General features: G+C 40.3%; 1 protein-coding gene across 1 annotated transcript in view; it reads left to right on the forward strand.

Moving 5' to 3' along the window:
• Positions 1-296: 296 nt before the first annotated feature.
• SLC15A1 (solute carrier family 15 member 1) overlaps positions 297-23,780 on the forward strand; it is a 54,398-nt gene continuing 30,914 nt past the window's right edge. Inside the window, exons 1-7 of the mRNA XM_006128130.5 lie at positions 297-402; positions 8,492-8,520; positions 15,969-16,053; positions 16,140-16,281; positions 20,546-20,665; positions 21,926-22,025; positions 22,330-22,420. Coding sequence (XP_006128192.1) covers positions 399-402; positions 8,492-8,520; positions 15,969-16,053; positions 16,140-16,281; positions 20,546-20,665; positions 21,926-22,025; positions 22,330-22,420 — 571 coding nt within the window. The 5' untranslated portion in view covers positions 297-398. The remainder of the gene's footprint in view (positions 403-8,491; positions 8,521-15,968; positions 16,054-16,139; positions 16,282-20,545; positions 20,666-21,925; positions 22,026-22,329; positions 22,421-23,780) is intronic.

Genomic DNA, 23,780 nt, shown 5'->3' on the forward strand with positions numbered 1-23,780 from the left:
CTTTCCCGCCTTCCTTCCCCCCACCCCACCCCCTGGGGTCATTCCCTACCCTTAAAATATTGGTTTTACCTAATTTCAGTAAGGCCCTAACCTCTGCTCTCCACCTCCCTCCCGCCCCAGGAACTGCCCTGCAGGGACAGAGCAAGGCACAGTCAAAACTTGTCTCTTTCCTCAGGGTTTCCACACCGGTCTGGTGCATAGACCTGTCCCCTCGCCGAGGCTCCAAGTGACTCCTGCCGCCTTGGCAAGCTGCTGAGGAGGGACACGGCTCCTGCTCAGGTGACTGGGTAGGGCTTGGCGCCCGGCCAAGGTGAGCACGTTTAAAGAGAAGCCCTCGCCATCCTCTCCTTCCCAACGCGCACCGGACTTGCCCAGTCAGGAACAACAGCAGAGCCCCAATGGGTACGTGGTGGGGGCCGGAGTCCCACAGACCTGAAGGAGGAGGAAGGTGCTGGGACTAGAGGAGGAGGGCTGGAGGCTCTGCGGTGGAAGGTTTACGGGGGCAGAAAGACCTAAAGTTAGACTCGGGCTTTGGAAGGCAGCTCTGTTCGGGGGGTGCCGGTTTGGGGGGCGACAGGGCTTTGCTGGGGGAGGGGCTCCGGGGCTCTGTTCGGGGGTGTGTGTGCTGGTTTTGGGGGTAGGAGCTGCAGGGCTCTGCGGGGGGGGGGGGGCGGTGGTAGGGGCTGCAGGGCTCTGCGGGGGGGGGGAGAGGTGTAGGGGCTGCAGGGCTCTGCGGGGGGGGGGGCGGTGGTAGGGGCTGCAGGGCTCTGCGGGGGGGGGCGGTGGTAGGGGCTGCAGGGCTCTGCGGGGGGGGGGAGAGGTGTAGGGGCTGCAGGGCTCTGCTGGGGATCCGGTGTCTGGTTGCGCCTCCCCCACGCGGGGTTTATTCTCCAGCATTTCCTTCTCGCGCGCAGCGGGCAGCAAGTGCGCGGGGGAGCCCGGCTGGGTTCCTGCTGCTCTGGAGCCCGCGCGCCCTGCAAAGCGCAGCTCCGGCCGCAGCTTCACCTGCTGCTCTCGGGCCACGGCCACCAGCGGGGCAGCCCCAAGGTGCCCACCTTCCCCGGGGGCGCTGCTGCACGGGGCAGCAGCCGGGGCAGGGTAGCCCGAGGAAACCCCTTGGGCCCGCTGTGCTGCTTCCTCGCTTTCCCCCAGCTGGTTTGGTCCGTCCGACGCTCCTGAGGCTGGACGTGGGACAGCTCTGGGTGCAACTTGGGGGCACCGAGCCGGGCTCCCACGGAAGGCTGGTGTTGGAGTGAAGCTCGCTAGACTGGGGGTCTTGTCTCAGTGCCATGGCAGCTGTTCCATTTGGAGTGGCGGGGCTAAGCTTTCTTTCCGTGACCAGTCCCTTTCGGAACTAATACAACACAATCCGCAGGAAAAATGAATAGAAACATAAAACAGGATGCGAAGGAAGGGAGCTACAGATTAATAACGAAGATAGTTCAAATCGCAGCTAACCTGTACTGTGCAAATCAGAGAGAGAATCTTTCTGAGGATTTAAATTGATAGCTTCTTTTTGTTTTTATTACCTAGCCCAGAACATCCCGAGTACATCCGCTATAGATGAGTGTGGTACCCTAACCTAACCACACACCTGAACTAAAATAATCGGGAATCTGAGCAATCCTTCCCTCTCCCCAAGATGTATGTGTGAGGGTTCTGGCTCTAATTGCAACAGCTTGTGTTTAGGTATTATAAATATGTTAGTAAGTTCAGAATAGTTCATTATTTTGCATATTAGTATATTGCAAAGTTTGGAGTCCATAGGGAAAATTAAAGGACATAGTTTTATAATGTTTTAGACAATTTTTACATAATTTAGCTAGTTCATTACAATAATGTACATCATCAACTGCTGTAGCAACCCTTAGATTGGTATTAGGATGAAAGATTACATTTTTGTTCTTAATCATAATTACCTCTTGTTGCCAAATTAAATGTAATCACCAAATAAGGAAAATATCACTTACTTTGTCACAGTCATATATTAGCTGCAAATGGATCTGAAAAGATTTCACAAAACAAAAGGGTGTTTAGAGAAGCATGAAATTCAGACACCCCAACTTTACAAATTATATTGAAATCTGCTTAAAGAATATGCACTCCTAAACCAGTAATATTTAACTAATCTAATTGTAATCCTGTTTTTGTTGTTGTTGTTTTGTTTTTACTATTCATATAGCATTGACTGAATCAGACACAATAACAAAGATTGCAGGTTCATTTGTCATGACCCTTTTTTTCCACATGCCTTGTAACTTTCTGAAAATGTCACCTTTCCAGATCATCTTTCTTTCTGACTAAAGATAGTTTTCTAAAGACAACTTGAACAACTTATTTTCAGTTATTTAGGTGAAATTTTTAAAACAAACAAAATTGCTCTTTCATATAAAAAAAGAGAAATATAAACACATGAATGTTGAATCTTGGCATGTAAATAGTACTAAATGAGTGTTTTATTAAACATGAAAAAATTAAAGTTTGAAAATTAAGTACTTGAGCTTGTACAGTGGAAAATCTCAGAAAATATAGTTTCCTTTAGGACAGGGGTGAAGAAACTTTTTTGGGTCGGGGGGCCGCTGCCCCACAGAAAAATCAGTTGAGGGCCAGACACAAGTGATAAGAAAAAAAACAACACTAAAAAAAACCAAACCCTCTTGCTGATGTGGCCCCTGACTGAGGAGAAAGAAATTCCCCACATTGCGCTCACACACCAGAACCTAGGGGGGTCAGGCTAGTTAGATTTTGTATGCTTCAGCATCATGGAGGGACAGTGGGGTTCTGGAGCAATGCTGAGGGTCTCCCCAATGCTGAGGGAAACCTGAAGCCTTGGGGGCCAGATCCAGGCAAACCAGGGGCATGCAGCCCCCAGTCCTTGGATTCTCCACCCCTGCTTTAGAAGTAAAGCCCTGTGTTTGCATATGTAATTCGAGCAGTAGGTGTTTTTCATAAAAAGTTATTTATCTGCTGTCTCTTAACCTGAAAGCTCTCCCCATAACTCCTCTCCCCCGCCCCCGCCATGTTGTGTTTTTGTAGTCATTCCATCTTTGCAACTCAAAGTGCATTTGGGCCTTGAGACTCCAAGAAATTTAAATAAAGGATTGGAGAGCAGTTCTCAGGAAGCAAGTCATTAATCTGACCTCCTCAGCTTTCTGAGGGTATGTCTAGACTACACCTTTTTCCGTTTTTTCCCCCCTGGAAGAGGCTTTTCCAAAATTTGGCCCATTTACACTGGGCCAAATTTTGGGAAAAAACCTTTTCAGAAGATCCCTTCTTCCTCGTGGAACAAGGAAGACGGGGTTTCTGAAAGAGTGTGTCTGCTCTTCTGCAAAAAAACCCAGAAGAACAAAAGTGTTCCCTGGACCTCTGGTATCCGGAAAACCATCGCAGTCTAGACGTATCCTGATCCTGGCAGGGGAAGAAGTGCTTATTATGCCTGTTGGGCCCCAGTCTTACTGAGTGCAGGCATTAAGTCTGCCTTGCAATTGACTCCTTGCATATGTATTATTAGAGCAATTAAAGTTGTGCACCTTTGTCAACAATATGAAAATTACCTGTAACTGGCACCAGTGTTACTAAACCAGTAACACAATTTAGCTGCAAGTGAGCCAGGGAAACTATGTTCAGCTCTGTTTCAGGAATCATGGTTAAAGCCTAGAAGAAATAGGGCTGAACACAATTTCTCCTTGGCTACAAAATTAAGAAATTAAATTGCAAAAAAAAAAAAAAAGAAAAAAAAAAGAGAGAGAGAGTTAGATAACATTAAGGTTTTGTAGTTAAATTTTCAAAAAGGTTTCCACAGCACTGCCAACTCACTCATATTTGTGTGGTATTACTTTTGTCTTGTGCAATCAGTGCAATCTTAATGTTATAGTAACTTTATTTAATTATAGTAATGTTTTCACATCAGAGTCCTCTGCCCCAGCATTTGTACATCCAATAGTTGTTTCATAGTCAACAAAAAACTATTTTTACCTATTCAAATTAATTCATATTTTAGGGGAGAAATTATTGTCACTTCATATCTATAAAAATCAATTAATTTTCAGTAACTTCAAATATTATTCTTTTAAGAAGAGCTGCCCATTTAAAATGTGAGAGCATGTGAACACTTGTTTCCAAATACCTTCCCTTCTTCCTTTGATACATTTTCACCAAGAGTACGTCTACACTGCACACTTATTTTGGAATAAGCTATTCTGGAAGAAATACTCCAAAATAGCTTGTTTTGAAATAGCATGTCTATACTACAGGGAAGCTTCAAAACTAGTCCAAGGTAGGCTTCCCTAATGTGGACATGCTACCTCAATTTAGAGCCCCAGGAGGCACTGGGGAGTAATTACTTTGAATGGCCATGGGGAGGAGCTATCTCAAAATAGCAGCAGTGGAGTATCCATACTACTGCTATTCCAATATAGCTATTTCAGAATAGTCGTTATTCTTCACGGAATGAGGTTTACAGAAGTTGGAATAAGCCATCTGTTATTTTGAATTTATTTCAAAATAATGGAATTGCTGTGTAGATGCTTGCATTGTTATTTTGGAATATTGGCCATTATTCCAAAATAATGCTGCTGTGTAGAAGCACCCTAAGAATTTGTTTCAGCCTTAAATATGTTTGAGAGTTGCTGTAAGAGTGTAGGAACATGACAGCTGTTTCTGATTTTAATAGTTGGCCCAGGGATTCTAGAAATTTTGCACATTGGTCCGAAAGCAGGGCCATTCCCCTCCCCCTCCCCCCCCCCCCCCCCGGTGGGATTAGTCTTATTTAGCTAGAGTTGACTGTTCAGATTAATGCTAATGGGGATAGGAATTTTCATGCTTTGGAATGAGAATAAACCCATAACACTTTTGACCAGCTTGGTATTGAATGTTTCATGGACAATCCAAGCAAATGCTTGAACGGTGTATTTTTCTCAAAGGATTAACCCATGTGTAAATAACCAGATACCTTTAATCCTTTAATTAAGCACTGAAGCTATCTCATATCTTTTTGCTTTAAGCAAGTATTATTTGAGTAATTTGTTAAAATATTAATACATTTTTTGATGGACAGAAAAATAAGGGAAGGGTGGGGGGAATATTCAGTAGATTAATACTTTGAGTTCTGTTCATCAAGGTGGTTTGCTCCAGAACTAAAACAGAATTTAAAACACAATGCCAGCTCTGACTTTAAGAAAACAATGTGACTGATCCCCAAATAAAACTTTTAATTTTAACATACACTTTACTGTTGTAGACTTAAAACTATTATCCTCTAAATATTTACGTTTAATAACGGGGGCCACATAATTTGCTGCAACATAACTCCTTTTTGCCTGCTTTTGGTACAAGATTTTGGTAAGTGGTCAAGGGCCACACTTTTCTATGGAGGGGTTGTGGGGTCTGGGACGGAGATTGGGTGCAGAAGGGAGCTTAGGGTATGGGACTGGGGTGCAGGAGAGGGTGTGGGGTCTGAGAGGGAGTTAGGGTAAAAGAGGGAGTTGTGACCTAGGTCAGGCAACTGGAGTGCAGAGTCCAGGAGGTGGTATGAGTGCAGGAGAGTAGTATTGCCTGGGGAAGGGGTATAAAAGGGGGTGCATAATGTGGGAGGGAGTTGTGACCAGATGGAGGAGGGGTACAGAAGGTTTGAGTGATGATCCGGGGCAGGAGAATGGTGTGCAGGGTTGGGGAGGAGGTATGGGTGCAGGAGAGGATTCTGAAGGTCTGGGAGGGAGTTGTGACCGGGGGAAAGGCAGTGCAGAGGGATTGGCTGGTGATCTGGGGTAGGTAGTTGCGGGAGAAAGGGGTTGGGGTGCAGGCTCTGGCTGCAAAATGCTCTCAGCCCGCAGCCCTACAGGATCCTGAGGCAGGCTGACTACCTGCCACATCCCCAGGCTGCTCAAAATGGCTGGCTGCTCCCTGTGGCTCTCTTCTCTGAAGGAAGGGGGAGGCTTTATGCATTGCCCCCGCCCCTCTCCCCCAGCAAAATCTCTCAGCTCCCATTGACTGGTTTCCAAGCTCAAAATGGCTGGTTTCCAAGCTGAGAGGTTTTGCTAGAGGAAAGGGTGGGGGCAGTGCATAAAGACTCCCCTGGCGCCTAGAGCAGAGAGCCACAGGGAGCAGACAGCCACTTAACATGGTGTGGGGCTGCTCTGTGCCTGAGGGTCCCAGTGGGGTAGCCTGGGAATCAGATCCACTGCTAGGGCAGGTTGGATGCAGCCCATGGGCTGTATTTTGCCTGCCCCTGGTCCAGACTAATACCTAGTCTTACTTCAAAAGGCAGCTTTGCAGATACCCACAGGCTAATGTATTATCATAATACATATCTCATGCATTGTATTGTATTTTCCTAATAACACAAGTTATGTTTTATATACTTGAATGATACAAAAGTAGGGTGAAAATCAGGGGACAAAAAGAATACTTTTTGTAAAACCTGTGAATGTTTCAGTAAAAATTGGACTAAACTGAAAGCAAAGGGCCTTAAGTATCCAGCACTGCTGTTGTCAGTAGTACACTGTGCACACGTGTATATCTACATGGTGAACTATGGACCACATGCTACTAAAGTAAGCAGAAATAGCATTTCCTTTCATAATGACAATCTGTTACAGTTTTGTTTAGTTTGCAAACCAGGATTTCAAAGTACATAACCCTGCTGTGCTTCAGCTTTATCTTCAAGATACTGCACTTTAACATGAGAAATGCTGACGTCCATTACACTTTCACATAAACATTTCTTTATCGGCAATGGCAGGAACCCCACATATGTCAGCAAAACTCTCTTTGAGAAAACATGCTCAGAGATCTGCAGAGGCAGTGAAACCACTTTGGGCCCTGAGCAACAAGAAGTCCAGTCCAGCAAAGAATGTAAACAAGTCAGTGAGAATACTCACATGTTTAAAGCTAGTCAGATGCATAAGTGCTTTGCTAGAATCAAGCCACAGTACTCAATATCTTGCAGGATCAAGCTCTGTGAACTAAATGATCGAGCTGAATTACGTTTGCTTGTCTGCACTTCTTATTTATGCCCAGTCTGTAAAGCAAGCTGTAAAGGTAGCATACCCAGAGCAGCCTTGATTTGGAGCAGGATACTGCTTTGGGGCTGTTTGATAGTTTGATATCACCTGAATTAGTGATAGATTTACTTCTAGTTTCATGGTTTCAGTAAGCTTTAGAGTTGTGTGATGCTGACTTGCATTGTTCATGATTTTTTTCCATTTGAGCTATGTATGAATAATGGCATTCCTACATTGTTGTATATTTCTTAGCTCTCCTCATCTTACTAGTTAAATGAAATATTATTACTTGTTCCCTGTTGACTGAAACATTTTTTAATGATTTGTTTTCAGTCCATACAAAATACCATTTTCTTATTTAGAACTCGTTTTTAATTTCATATACCTTTGCACTGGCTTAAGTGTCCCAACAATGATACCAAATGTTAAACTGCCAATTAAAGAAGTGTTTCACTTCTCTCTATGAAATGATAAGTAAAAGGCAATCAAACTTCAAACACTAGGATGATCTGAAATAAATTCAAATATTATAAATAGTTTCCTATGTAGATACATTAAAACACCTAAGCATACAGACTGCATCAGAGCAAATATTATTCAGAGCTGGTTTTTACAATAAGACTTTCTACAAAAATTAAACAATAAATTTGTGTGTCAGTTTCTATTTAATAGAGAGGTAGCTTTAGTACATACTCATATTTTGTTTCATTTTTTGTTTTCTATTTAAAAAAAATTCTAATCTGGTTTACAACCTTCAATTATTTCCAAAACCCTTACCTTGTTTAAGTTTTTGTATATAGTTAATGCCGCTTATTTGGTATAGAACCTAAATATCTGAGGGTATGTCTATACTTGCCCCCTAGTTCGGACTAGGGAGGCAAATGAAGCATACTGACGTTGCTAATGAAGTGCAGGATTTAAATATCCCGTGCTTGATTAGCATATTCGTGGCTGGTCGCCATTTTAAAATGTTGTTCGCCCAATTTAACTTGTCTACACGCGGCAAGTTAAATCGGGCGACCGGCATTTTAAAATGGCGACCAGCTGCGAAAATGCTAATCAAGCTTCATTAGCAACTTCGGTATGCTTCATTTGCCTCCCTAGTCTGACCTAGGGGGCATGTGTAGACATAGCCTTAGAGTTTACTAATTATTGTATGTGACTAAAAAATATAACTTCCAAGCTGCAATTGCAATTTAAAAAATCAATTTTACTTAATTTTGAAACAATTGTTTTCTCACTATGAAAAGCCACACATGGAAGTCTGAAAAATGTACTTGCTCTGTTCATATATTCTGTTTGTAAAAATGTCACGTATAATGAACATTACCAAGCTTCTATTGAATTATTTACAGTATAAATTGTTAAGATTATTTTTCTTATTAAGAGTATTACATTTATTACTAAGTTAATATTTTTGTGTTTTCCATTGTCTTCGTAAGAAATGTTATTACCCAGTTTACATAAATTTGTTTCTTTTTTTCTAATAGAGAAAAATATGAAGGAAAGAAAATATGGGGTTAGTATATATATTTTTAACTCATATTGTTTTACTCCTATAACGTTCCTGTTGTTCCTAACATAGATAATAGACGTGCTGTGCCAAAATCTCTGCTGGTGTGAATGAACAGAACCCCAACTGAAGCCAACTGAGTTGTGCTCACTTACATCAGGAGAGAATTTGTCTTACTGCCTGGGAGCCTGATCCAGTGTCTATTAAGGTTAATGGGAGTCTTTTGCCCTACTTCAGTTGGCATTAGATCTGGCCTTTGGAAAGACTCCCAAACCTTGCATACTCCCTCATGTGAATTTATAATAGTGGGGTTGTCTGGCAAAGAGTCCTAATAGCTGATACAATGTCACATTTATTTCAGTTAAAGTGCGAATGTGTAACCGAGGTCAGAACTCAGTTTCTTTTTTTCTAAAGTACCCAACGGCGTTTCATTTCAGTTTATTTTAAAGCTCAATATCCACTCTAGTTATCAGAAAAGTAAAGTTTATTTGGCTTAGGATAAAAAATGAGAAAATCCTGAAATAAACACGAATCAGAATGTAAACACAGCAAATACCTTAACTACAAAAAGTGTAGCTACTTTCACATAGTTATGGGATGTAGTTAAGCAAGATGAGATCTAGGGATGTAAGGGAGTAGTTGATTACTCACATTCCCTCTGCCCCATGCTGCCTGTGTATCAGAGGCAGCAAGCAGGGTGAGGAGCAGGAGCCGTTGCTGGTGGGGAGCCAGCTTAAAAGCTGGTTTCCCTAGCACCATCTCCATGGTTCTGCCTGCCCCCCCTCCTTGGGAGTTGGGGGGACAGGGGCTGCTACCACAAAGCAGCCCCTGTTCACAGGGGGGTTCCAACTTCCTGCTGGGTCCCTCCACGGATAGGGGTTGCTGCCGACTGGGCAGACAGCCTGACTCAGTCCTGGCTTGCACTGGGTCTGATACCAAACCCTGCTATGGCTCTGTAATTTAAAATGCAATAGGAGCTGTGGTCGGGGGGCTCCTACTGTGTTTTAAATTGCAGAGTCAGAGCAGGGTTTGGTCCCGGGTCCGGCGTGAGCCAGGACTGAATTCGTTGACTATCGACTAATCATTTAGACAATAAAAATTCTATCAACTACTTGACTAATTAAACCCCAGTTTCTTAATATCCTTAATGAGAGCAATACATATTAGGAAGAACTTTGTTCAGAGGACTGCTCTTGTATGTCTGTAGACATGTATAGAAACCCTAATAATCAGATGTATTTTTTTGCTCATTTGATGGTTTTACCCAATGTAATATGCCAATATTTGAGTCAAGAAACAGTAAACCAAAAAACAAGCTGAACATGGAGTTTGAATATAATTTAGACAGTCTTATCTTTGTCTTTATTTTTTATTACTACTATTTCTCCCTTAGTTGTAAAACTTATTCATATGCAGCATAAGGTTTCTCACCTTCCAGCCCATGGACTGCCACTAGTATATCTTCCATCAATGTGGTCTCTTGGAATAATATCTTATTACTATATAAGTGTACCTAGCTCTGAACTCAAGATCAGTGTTACAAAATGTCTCCGAAAAAATACCCATCACTGCAGCAGATGTAATTGATAACAGTTGACAAGATAATGACCATCATATTGAGTTGTGCTTTTTGTGAATGCCCTGTATTCAAACACAGTATCAATCAGATATGATAGATAAAAGACACTAGTTTATATTTCTAACATGGTGGAATCAATATGGCTTTTCATATCTAGCTTTCTTAATAATCGAGCAAATTGGTCGGGAATTTCATTTGAGCTATGCTTAGATCATCCACTATTGACTAAACTCAGTTCACTAACTGCATGTGAGATTTCCATTTTACAGATTCTTTCATTTGGATCTGTTGGGCTGTTTTTCTTTGCATTTAATTGGATCTGAATGATTAACATTATCACAATAATATAAATATAAACATTACTGAAATCTCATAATATTATATCAAACAATATCAAATGCCACTTTTCACCCATAAATTGTTTTTAAATTCCAGAAAAACTTGACCTCTGGAACTACTGATTATTTTAAACCTCAAACTAAATTATCTCTGAGATTTAGCCTCCTTATTGATTGCTTTTTAAAGCCACTATTTGGTAATCTTTTTCACTTTAACTAACTATAGCTGACACACACAATTATGTTTTAATCTGTGTTCAAAGATCCTTCTGCACTTGATCTTTTGCCACCAGTGTTATAGGGCTTAGTATCAAGATTTCCTGTGATCACTCTAGTAGCTAGCCTCACAAAACTGTATTATCCCCAGTTTAAGAAGTCTGAAATATGAGCTATCCAAAACTAGTTGTAGTTTATGAAATTCTTCTCAGAAATTAGGTAACTTCTTATAGTACACAAAAGCTGTTGGAGTTTTTTTAAAAAAGCAAAGTATTATTCACAGAACTGACTAAAGTTAAAGGACCAGATCCTCAATAGGTGTAGATTGGCAAAGCTCCATTGATGAAGATTTTCTTAACATTTGATTCTGCAAGCTGCAGAACTAATAGCACCCTGAACCTTGCAGAATCAGGCCCGTGCAAAATAGTCATTGTATAATATGAAAGGCAGAGCAGTCTCCTGTTCCTTTCTCATTTCTCCACAGAAAACTAATTTTAAACTGTAATTTGTGAAACTATTTTATTTTTCTTTTCAAGAAATGTTAAGTGTAACATTTCAGTAACAGAAGCTATACAGAGCTGATAAATCGTAGAATTATAGAATACTAGGAAAGGAAGGAACCTTGAGAGGTCATCAAGTCCAGTCCTCTGCCCCCATGGCAGGACCAAATACTGTCTAGACCATCCCTGATAGACATTTATCTAACCTACTCTTAAATATCTCCAGAGATGGGGATTCCACAACCTCCCTGGGCAATTTATTCCAGTGTTTTACTACCCTGACAGTTAGGAACTTTTTCCTAATGTCCAACCTAAACCTCCCTTGCTGCAGTTAAGCCCATTGCTTCTTGAACAAGTTTGCTTCCTCCTCCTTATGACACCCTTTTAGATACCTGAAAACTGCTATCATGTTCCCCCTCAATCTTCTCTCTTCTAAACTAAACAAACCCAATTCTTTCAGCCTTCCTTCATAGGTCATGTTCTCTAGACTTTTAATCATTCTTGTTGCTCTTCTCTGGACCCTCTCCAATTTCTCCACATCTTTCTTGAAATGCGGTGCCCAGAACACAGTACTCCAATTGAGGCTTTTTTGGCAACAACATCACACTGCTGACTCATATTCATCTTGTGGTCCACTATAACCCGTATATCCCTTTCTGCCATACCCCTTCCTAGACAGTCGCTTCCCATTCTGTATGTGTGAAACTGATTGTTCCTTCCAAAGTGAAGCACTTTACATTTGTCTTTATTAAACTTCATCCTATTTACCTCAGATCATTTCTCCTATTTGTCCAGATCATTTTGAATTATGACCCTATCCTCCAGAGCAGTTGCAACCCCTCCCAGCTTGGTATCATCTGCAAACTTAATAAGCATACTTTCTATGCCAATATCTACATCATTGATGAAGATATTGAACAGAGCCGGTCCCAAAACAGACCCCTGAGCAACTCCACTTGTTATACCTTTCCAGCAGGATTGTGAACCATTAATAACTACTCTCTGAGTTTGGTTATCTAGCCAGTTATGCACCCAGCTTATAGTAGCCCCTTCTAAGTTGTATTTGCCTAGTTTATTGATAAGAATATCATGCGAGACCATATCAAACACCTTACTAAAGTCTAGGTATACCACATCCACCGCTTCTCCCTTATCCACAAGACTCCTTATCCTATCAAAGAAAGCTATCAGATTAGTATGACATGATTTATTCTTTACAAATCCATGCTGGCTGTTCCCTATCGCCTTGCCACCTTCCAAGTGTTTACAGATGATTTCCTTAGTTACTTGCTCCATTATCTTCCCTGGCACAGAAATTAAACTAACTGGTCTGTAGTTTCCTGGGTTGTTCTTATTTCCCTTTTTATAAATGGGCAATATATTTGCCCTTTTCCAGTCTTCTAGAATCGCTCCTGTCTCCCATGATTTTCCTAAGATGATAGCTAGAGGCTCAGATACCTCCTCTATCAGCTCCTTAAGTATTCTAGGGGGAATTTCATCAGGCCCTGGTAACTTGCAGGCATCTAACTTTTCTAGGTGATTTTTAACTTGTTCTTTTTTTATTTTATCTTCTAAACCTACCCCCTTCCCACTAACATTCACTATGTTAGGGTATGTCTACACTACCACCCTAGTTCGAACTAGGGTGGTAATGTAGGCAACCGGAGTTGCAAATGAAGCCCGGGATTTGAATTTCCCAGGCTTCATTTGCATAAAGCCAGGCGCCGCCATTTTTAAATGTCCGCTAGTGCGGACTCCGTGCCGCACGGCTACACGCGGCACGGACTAGGTAGTTCGGACTAGGCTTCCTAGTCCGAACTACCGTTACTCCTCATTTCGAAGCCTAGTCCGAACTACCTAGTCAGTGCCGCGTGTAGCCGCGTGGCACGGAGTCTGCATTAGCGGACATTTAAAAATGGCGGCGCCCAGCTTTATGCAAATGAAGCCTGGGAAATTCAAATCCCGGGCTTCATTTGCAACTCCGGTTGCCTACATTACCACCCTAGTTCGAACTAGGGTGGTAGTGTAGACATACCCCTAGGCATTCCTTCAGACTTCTCGGTGAAGACCGAAACAAAGTCATTAAGCATCTCTGCCATTTCCAAGTTTCCTGTTACTGTTTCTCCCTCCTCACTGACCAGTGGGCCTACCCTGTCCTTCGTCTTCCTCTTGCTTCTAATGTATTTATAAAAAGTCTTCTTGTTTCCCTTTATTCCCATAGCTAGTTTAAGATCATTTTGTGCCTTTACCTTTCTAATCTTGCCCCTGCATTCCTGCGTTGTTTGCCTATATTCATTCTTTGTAATTTGTCCTACTTTCCATTTTTTATATGACTCCTTTTTTATTTTTAGATCATGAAAGAGCTCATGGTTAAGCCAAGGCGGTCTTTTGCCATATTTTCTATCTTTTCGACGCAGCAGAATAGCTTATTTTGGGGCCCTTAACAATGTCCCTTTGAAAAACTGCTAACTCTCCTCAGTTGTTTTTCCCCTCAGTCTTGATTCCTATGGGACCTTACCTATCAGCTCTCTGAGCTTACCGGAATCCGCCTTCCCGAAATACATTGTCTCTGTTTTGCTGTTCTCCCTTCTACCCTTCCTTAGAAGTGTGAACTCTAGGATTTCATGATCACTTTCACCCAAGCTGCCTTCCACTTTCAAATTCTCAACCAGTTCCTCCCTATTTGTTAGGATCAAATTTAAAAAAGCTTCCCCCCGGGTAGCTTTTTCAACCTTCTGAAATAAAAAGTTGTCTCCAATGCAGTCCAAGAACTTATTGGATAGTCTGTGCCCCGCTGTGTTAGTTTCCCAACATATGTCTGGATAGTTGAAGTCCCCCATCACCACCAAATCTTGGGCTTTCGATGATATTGCTAGTTGTTTAAAAAAAGCCTTATCCACTTCTTCCACCTGGGTAGGTGGCCTGTAATAGACCCCTAGCATGACATCACCATTGTTTTTAACCCCTTTTAGCCTAACCCAGAGACTCTCAACACTTCCATCTCCTATGTCCATCTCCACCTCACTCCAAGTGTGTTCATTTTTAATGTATAAGGCAACACCTCCTCCCTTTTTTCCCTGTCTATCCTTCCTGAGCAAGCTGTACCCTTCCATACAAACATTCCAATCATGTGTATTATCCCACCAAGTTTCTGTGATGCCAACAATGTCATAATTGTACTTATTTATTAACACTTCCAGTTCTTCCTGCTTATTACCCATACTTCTCACATTTGTGTATCGGCATCTAAGATACTGATTTGACTTTGCCTCCCAGTTTTGCCCTGACCCTTCATTCTCTCTGCCATTAGCCCATGATCCCTCCCATTTCCAACCTATCTCCCAGGTCTCCATGTTCTCCACTTACCTGTGGGCTTTGCTCACCTGTCCCCGTCGAATCTAGTTTAAATCCCTCTTCACTGGGTTAGCCAGTCTGTGTCCAAATAGGGTCTTCCGCCTCCTCGAAATGTGAACACTATCTCTGCCCAGCAGTCCTTCCTGGAATAGCCTCCCGTGGTCGAGGAAGCCAAAGCCCTCCTGGCGACACCATCCTCTCAGCCAGGCATTCACCTCCAGGATGCAGCTGTCTCTGTCCGGGCCCCTACCTTCGACAGGAAAGATCGAAGAGAACACCACCAATTGAACACCATCAATATTGGAAAGATTCCAATATTCATAACTAAACATCCAGATCTCAAGTATTTTTTGCAGTCAGTCCATATGTTCAATTTGTTCTTATATGTGAAGCCATACTGACAGTAAAAAAGGCCAGACTTAAGACAAGGCCCAGTAGCTTGTGAATCTAGTGTGCTGTGGCTGTTGAGAGGTACCAGTATTTGTTGTGATCCATAATACTCTGTTATATTGTAAGTACAAAACATTTAAGGTGATGGCCCAGAGGTACTTGTTAAAAGTCACAGTGAAAATATATTAGACAGTGTTTCAGTTTGTGTATCACAGAGCTCACAGATTCCAAGTTTCAGGGCAGATAAAACAATGATGATTATTGGCTCAAAATATTAACCATTATGCAAAGCATTTTGTATAACAGAAGGTTTTTAAAGATCTGTGCAAATATATTGGCTGTTTTGCCTAATTTTGTATTTGTTGCTCTCACCATGGTACTCAACATGGCTCAATAATTTATGAATCATAAACTCTTAGGACCTAAAAGATACAGCATGCAAATACTCACATGCATTTTTAATGTATTTGCAAACTAAACTTTATCTTTACTGGGTAGAAATACTGGGTTCTACAGGACTCTTTAATTTAGTAGAAAAAGGTACAGAAGAGCTAATGTCTGGAAGTGAAAGCCAGACAAATTTAAATCAGGCCCAAATGTTAAGAGTGAAGGTGTTTAACCACTAGAACAAACTACAAAGGGGAGTGGAGGATTATCTGTGTCTTCTTTGTTTCATGTCCAGACTGGTTATCTTACTGGAAGATTTGCTTTAGTTCAATACAAAAGATTAATCATTTTCACCTGACAAAGGACCTCTAAAAATGTTGCTAGATTTTAATATAAAAATATGATATAAAAAAGTGTTTTGCATATTTTGGGATACTAGTCTGAACTATTCTAGATATTAGAAGCTTAACATCCTAAATATGCAATACATGACACTTTTATTCAATTACAATTTTGCCTCGCTCCATTGCAGTCAATAGATCTATCTACACTGGTATATTTTAATTGGCCTGTAACGGGTAACATTTGTACTGACTTGGGGTAGAATTATGGATACTGACCAGATAATGATTCTATTTACACATTTAATGGCTTTGTTGGAACTCACATTGTACTACTGTTCCCCTTCAGCCAAGGTGCTTTGGTTATCCACTCAGCATCTTCTTCATTGTCATCAATGAGTTCTGTGAAAGATTCTCCTACTATGGAATGCGAGGTAACTTCCTTTTCAGTCTTTACCTGATTTTGGTTTCTGTTACTCATTATCATTTCTCTAACCAATTGTTTTGTTCCCCTTTGTAGCTGTGCTTGTTCTGTACTTCAAATATTTTCTCCGTTGGGATGATAACCTGTCTACAGCCATCTACCACACATTTGTTGCCCTGTGCTATTTGACTCCAATCCTTGGAGCAATCGTTGCAGACTCCTGGCTGGGAAAGTTCATGTGAGTGATTATTTGAAAATCAACAAGAAAATGAAGGCACGGTGGCAAAAAGCAATGGAATTCTAACTGTTGATTAGGGAGAGAGTGTTTCAAACTACCCTCAGGATTAACGAATACTGTCAGGAGCTGAATGAATTCAGATTTGTAGAGAGGCTTCATGTTTTAATAGATTTCACTCAGAACTGGAAGCTTGAGTCACTGACATAAATATTCGTTGAGACAGAGAACGGATGAGTATGACTCAGCTAGGACACTCTCTCAGGGATGAGAGAAACCTAAGTTCTACTTTTCTTGGGGTATGTCTACATAGCACACTTATTTTGAAATAAACTATTTCAGATTTTTTTTCCAAAACAGCTTATTTCAAAATAGCGCGTCTATACTACAAGGAAGCCTCAAAATTAATCCAAGGCAGGCTTCCCTAATGTGGATGTGCTACCTCAATTTAGAGCCCCAGGATGCACTAGGGAGTAATTAGTTTGAATGCCCCTGGGGAGGAGCTATTTCGAAATAGCAGCAATGGAGCGTCCACACTACTGCTATTCCAAAATAGCTATTTTGGAATAAGCATTATTCCTCATGGAATGAGGTTTGCAGATTTCGAAATAAGCCATCCGTTATTTCAAAATTATTTCGAAATAACAGAATTGCTGTGTAGACGCTCACATCATTATTTCAAAATAACAGCCGTTATTTCAAAATAACTGTGCTGTGTAGATGAATCCTTGCTGAATATTTAGTCATTTGTACGTAATATAACAGCTTCAACTGTAGAGATTTGCCCCAAACTACTACATAGCCTGTGGTTAAGGCATTTACCCTGGAAGTGGGAAATCCACATTCAAATCCTTTCTCTGCCTCAGGCAGAGGATGGATGTGAACCTGGGTCTCCCACTTTCTGAGGGAGTGCTCTAACCACTAAACTAAAAGTTATCATGGGGGGAAGAGGCATCTTTACTGTTAGTGTCTTTTGGGGGTTTAAGTGTGCTTTGAATATGCTTACCTGATCAGGCCCTGGAGCCAAGACAGTCAAGTAATGCATATTTTCTGGTCCAACTGATGCTTAGGAGTGAGTTAGGCATCAATCTATAAGTTGGTGCCAAGATATAGTCAGATGTGTGTATGTCCAGCCACTGAAATTTAGAAATCTGGAAGACTTTAATGGGGGAAACATAGGCATTTATAGGGTTATGTGGCAGCCAAGTAGGGGGTTTGTGGATGCCAGTGGCACCTACATGTTGGATCTACAGTCCTAAAGCAACAACTGTGCTCCACTTGTGAATTCCACCCTTCAACTTTTAACTCATTTATCAAGACTATGCTTTTGGGTTCTGTGTTTCTTCCACAATAATTAATTTATATCAGATTGCCAAAGCTGTATGAATCCCTGATCTTGCAAAGGCTTACTATGAGTTCAATGGGAGTACTCTGTTGGAATTTAGAAACTGAGTTTTGACTAGTGGAAATAATATAAAACTTTTAGTTTGCTTCTAAAATATGCTTTTATGTAATTTTTAAAGCAAAAAACCTACTAAAACGTAAAAAACAACAAATAGTATGGTAGCACTTTAAATAGTATGGTAGCACAGCCCATGAAAGCTCATGTTACCTTCTACATGTTTTGTTAATCTTTAAAGTGCTACCAGACTATTTGTTGTTTTTAAGTTTATCCTGTACAGACTAACTCGACTAATCTTTTGAAGCTTTACTAATGTAAAGCTCATGAAGAAGGTTACCAGAGAGGACTGTGTGGAAGTTAGCCAAAATACTAATAATTATAGCATTAATGTCATGGAGTTTCAGTCCTCAAGTAACCCATTCACTGTACCAGCACAATCTCTGTGTGGGAGTACCCTCAGGGACTTTCTACGTACTCTGTTGGACAGGGAGTTCTCGTCTGTAGAAGAGGATACATAGCGTTTTTGCAATGTGCTGCACATAAAAGTAAATCTTATAGAACCAATTGCCTAAATCAGGGGTGGCCAAACTGTTTTACAATTAAAGTGGGGCTTGTGGAGCCCTCAGGTCCCCCCGCAATCTCCACCTACTAAATGAGGAGGAGGGACTCAGGACCCTTGCAATGAGGTAGGGGGCATAGCCTTCTGCCAACAGGAAGGGGGTGGTCTCAGGGCTTCAGCCCTGGATGGGGCACCTGCTGGGGCTCAGGCTTCAGCAGGAGTGGTGCTGAAGTGCCAAGTGCCAAGTGCTGAAGTGCCAAGCTCTGGCAGATGCTTCCCACAGGGCTGAAGCCCTGAATCCTGTCAAGTGTGTCCCAGCTCTCGAACTTCTAAAGATTGTTGTGTGCAGCTCAGAGTGTCAGTAAGTTTGGCTGCTCCTGCCATCAATTGCCTCTCTATTACTTATATGGCCCTTGTCCTTGTAGTATCTGAGCCTACCAAACAAAGAACAGCAACAAGATTTTCTTACTGTCAGCTCAGAAAAAGGCACACTCCTATCTGAAATGTATTTTCAATTGTTGTTAAGACTAACACCTAAAATCATTGTAATTGACAGAAATTAGAGAAAAATGTATTTTCTACATTCTTTCTGTTTTTCACTTGGGCTATGTCTAGACTGCAAGCCTCTTTCGAAAGAGGCTCTTTCAAAAGATACTTTCGAAAGAGCCTCTTTCGAAAGAGAGCGTCTAGACTGCACGCGGAATTTCGAAAAAGCAAGCCGCTTTTTCGAAAGAAAGCACCGAGTGAGTCTGGATGCTCTCTTTCCAAAAAGCCTGTTTGCTTTCAAGAACGCCTTCTTTCGAAAGAGTACTTTCGAAAGAAGGCGTTCTTCCTCGTGGAATTAGGTTTACCACCGTCGAAAGAAAAGCCGCATTCTTTCGATTTAATTTCGAAAGAACGCGGCTGCAGTCTAGACGCAGGTGAAGTTTTTTCGAAAAAAGGCTACTTTTTTCGAAAAAACCCCTGAGTCTGGACACAGCCCTATACTTGTTACTACTTGGTACTTTGCCATTTCCCTTATTTGCATATATTTTTAACACTGAAAAATATTTTTTAAATAGGAAAATGTTATGTAAAACCAGAGAATTTGGAAGTGGCAGTACCTGAAATTATTCTTTGCTCTTAAAAAATATATATATTTCAGCTTGCTGAGGTTTCTTTCACTTTTGCCTGTCTGATTCCAGATTCCAAAGGCCCTGAGCATGAGCTTTTCTGCACTGTGCTTGGAAAGGAAGGCCAATGCCAGTGTTGTTTGAATGGAATCTTGAGTACTTTCCACACCATATGACAGTCTTGTCCACTATTACACATGGTTTTTTTTTTCTCTTTTTTCTTGATGCACATGCCTGCCTGTTACTGAACATCAGATTATGGTCCGTTTTCTCCTATACTGTAATGTATATGTCTGTGGATTTTTAACAAGATCACATTCTGCAAAACATTTCATCACATGCTTAGCTTTAATCATGTTTAAGTACCATTAAAGTTAAAGCTAAGAACACGTTTAAGGGCTTTGAGCAAGAATGAACATAAATTTAAAGTTATAATTTTCTTGATCATGCAATATGCATACTCAGTCACCAGTGGCAAGAGAGAAAGTCATGATTGGTGATGGCAGTTAGCACCACTGTTCTGATACTAGTCTAGAATTTTAGTCTTTCATAGATGAATTCACTTTACTCTGAGTGAAACAACTAATGGGCTGTTCTCATTATTTATGAAGATACTTTTATGTAGTTTTCATTATTATTCCTTAAAGTGTCATGAAGAAGAACTATAAATAGTAATATACCAGATTATAGGTTTCATATTTGTTGGTATTATGCATATAGAGCTTAAATTTCACAATATATTAAATAGGATAAAAAGACTTTAACAATCTTACTTTTTTTTCTCACTTGGTTATTAAAGAGGCAATCACTGAAGTGCTAACATTGCAATCACAATATGTAAATATTAAATAACATGCCTGAATACAAACCTTTTTTTCTGATATCTTTTGTCTTGTTATTTTAATTTAGTCCTGTAATATAATTGCATTATTTTTTTTAAGCAGAGACTATTTTTAAATAAAATATCAAAAGCGTAATTGGAATGGGATGAATTGTTTATTATTTAGAAAATGTTTTGATATATTTACAGTAACTTGCAATAAAATTCTCATAGCCATTTCATGATGGATTTATTCATCATGTTTATTCTAACCAATTATCTTTCTGCCTGAAACAGTCTCTTGAATTAGAAAGAAATCTGAGTTGGCTGTACAGCTAAAAAGACATATTTACTGTCTTCTTCCTTTACAACAGGACCATTATCTCCCTGTCCATTGTTTATACCATTGGACAGGTGATCATGGCAGTAAGTTCCATAAATGACTTGACAGACTATAACAGGGATGGGACTCCTGATAACATTTCATTGCACATGTAAGTTTCATTACAAATTTCTGTCTTTCAGATTAATACATGATGGAATAATTTAGTTCTTCAATTTACTATACTTGTTGTTTAAATTGTCTAATAATCAGCCTTTCCTTATTTTCTACTACTTGTATAAGGAACTTTTATATGACCCCTATCCTAACACCATTGGAAAAACCTTCCCTAAAGTAGCTCAATTTTACATAATCAATTTTCCTGAGATTTCATAGTTTTAGAGAAGAGAACCTGTGGAGTTCACTGCTTTTATACCGTTTTTCCCTTTTATTTTATCTACCTGAAAAGTTTCAGAGGATGTGTGGAAAATTCAAACTATGCTGATTTCACTTAATTTAAATGAAGCAGCCATTTACCTTATGGCAGAATTCTTTCATTCAAATTTTATTTTTAATCTGTACTCTGTAAGGGAATGATTAGAAATAAACTGTGTTGAGTATGAAATATACATTTTGTGAATTTTTCTCATCAGCCTTCAGATTTTCACAAGGTCTGTGGAAAAGAGGTTCTCTGTTAGCAAAATATCTTATTTTACTTTCATCTGATTTTGGAGCTAGAATTTTAACATCCGGAAATACATTGTACAAGATACAATAACACCATTCAAATTTCCTCAATAATACATCTTGGTTTTCAAGTAAATTATATCATACTCCTGAATAATAGAGTAATTATATAATAATAGTTAATAATTAATAATAATTAATAATATAATATAGTATTTCTCCCAGTTAAATGAGCCAGGACAGAATATCTAAGAATAAGCAAAAGTTGAATATAAACTACTAGAGACTCTTTTGCACTTCCTGAGATACAGCACAGAAATCACAGGCCAGCATGAGCAAGAACAAAGATGGTTTTAGGCCACCTTTCTACTGCCTGTATTCTGGGCTGCTGCAAGGCCTGAAATGGCCCTCATATAAGGTAGGTCAGCCCCATGGGATCCTTTGACTTATAGCAGGTTTGCCTGAGCTGTCTGTCAGCTCTCTGAAGTCCAGAGTCCTCCTCCGTGATGCACCTTTTGTGTCCCTGGCCTTCCATGCTGGTTCATCTCAGGGATAATTCTTTTGCAGAATATTGCACAAAAGTGTCATATATAGACCAGAACATTTTTGAATGTTAGAACACAGTTTTCATTAAGAATTCCTTTGTTTAATGCTGTTGCTATTAGCAAGCATGGGCATTTCTTCTTGTGTGATGTTATTTTACCTCTACTAAACTAAACTGAGGTACATTTCCCCCCTTTTCCAGTGGTCTGTCTATGATTGGCCTGATCTTGATTGCTTTTGGTACTGGTGGAATCAAACCTTGTGTAGCAGCATTTGGTGGAGATCAATTTGACGAGGAACAGGTAATTATATTTTTCAAATGTAGTTGGACTCATATTTCATTTTTAATAATAATAATAATAATAATAATAATAATAGATATATATCTTCCCATGTTTCCATTGCTCAGGTAATTGAGTCCAAAAGAAGAGCTAGCTCCTACTCCAGCATTCTCTACAAATACATGCACTGTGCCATCAGTACTAAATATTGAGCTGACTCCAATCTCACATTGCAATTTAGGACAGAAGAGTCTGGTCAACATAGTACTGACTATCCATATTCTAAATAGTTATTTTAAAATGTATTTTCTATTTCTCACTGCAGGAAAAACAAAGAAGCAGATTCTTCTCCCTGTTTTATTTGGCTGTTAATGCTGGAAGTCTCCTCTCTACGATAATTACTCCAATTCTCAGAGGTAAACTTGCACTGCTTGCTGTCTAAGTCTGGTTAAACAGCATAGCAAAATAAGAAAGAAAGAAAGAAAGAAAGAAAGAAAGAAAGAAAGAAAGAAAGAAAGAAAGAAAGAAAGAAAGAAAGAAAGAAAGAAAGAAAGAAAGGAGGTGGCAGCAGGGCAGGATCACTCATTGGATTAGTACTGGATAAGGGTATTTTAGTTTTAGGCAACCATTTTGAGACCACCCAGAAGTCATTACCATCAGATGGCTTATGAAACCTGTTAATACTTTCAGCTTATTTCTAATGCAGAAAAAATGTCAAAATCACAAAACTTTACTGTCATAGTTGATGCTAATTGTCATCTTTCTTGGCAGTCTCAAAAATTGAATGACCATGGAGACTTTTACACCTGATGGGAAGAGGGAAAGCCAGCTCTGCTGCTGTGACTCTTCCATAGCTCAAACAAGGCTTTGTTCTAAGTCATAGCAACACAGCATCTTTTAAATCACCATTAAAATCCTCAAAAAGGGGAGGAAAACAGTATAGAATCATAGAATACTAGAACTGGAAGGGACCTTGAGAGGTCATCAAGTCCCAGTCCCCTGCATTCACGGTGGGATCATCCCGGATTGATATTTGTCTAACATGCCCTTAAATATCTCCATACTTTTAAATATCGCCAATATCAGAGATTCAACTAACCTCTCTAGATTAGATTTCTCTACTTGGGGAGAGGGGAGAAAGAAGGGGAACTTTTTATTCAGATACTTAAAGATTTTGCAATGGATGCATAGATACATACATACGTGAAATGTACAAATTATGTCAGAATGGATGTTTTATTTATTCTAATTACTAGAAGATTTACCCAGTGTTGCTTGGGTCCCTTATCTCAATTAATTTTTGTTTTTCTTAATTTAAATCATTGCTCTGAGGTGGGGCTGGGGGGTGTGGGGTTCAGTATGCAGGCTGCCCCAGGGAGAGGGGACTACCCCAATCCTCTAATCCCAGCAGCTCGGGCTCAGGTGAGAAGCACCTCTCCATAGCTGCTGCAGCTGGCACAGCCTGGGGAGGACTGCATGCCCCGTGGCTGGAGAACACACACACAAACAAACACAGAAAGGCTACATCTAGACTACAGGCTTCTTTCAGAAAAAGCTTTTTTTGGAAGAGATCTTCCAAAAGAACTTCTTCCGAAAAAGAGCATACACACTGCTAAAGTGCATCGAAAAAGCGATATGCTATTTTGAAAGAGAGTGTCCAGACTGAATTAATGCTCCTTCTCATGTAAGTTGTGATTGCTATGGATGGAATGGCTACCAGGGCACCTGTGCTTTTTCCTCTTTCCTCTTCTTCTGAAAGGACTCCCTCTTCCCCGT

This window comes from Pelodiscus sinensis, chromosome 1, assembly GCF_052426305.1.
Source record: "Pelodiscus sinensis isolate ZL-2025 chromosome 1, ASM5242630v1, whole genome shotgun sequence".
Lineage (NCBI taxonomy): Eukaryota > Metazoa > Chordata > Testudines > Trionychidae > Pelodiscus > Pelodiscus sinensis.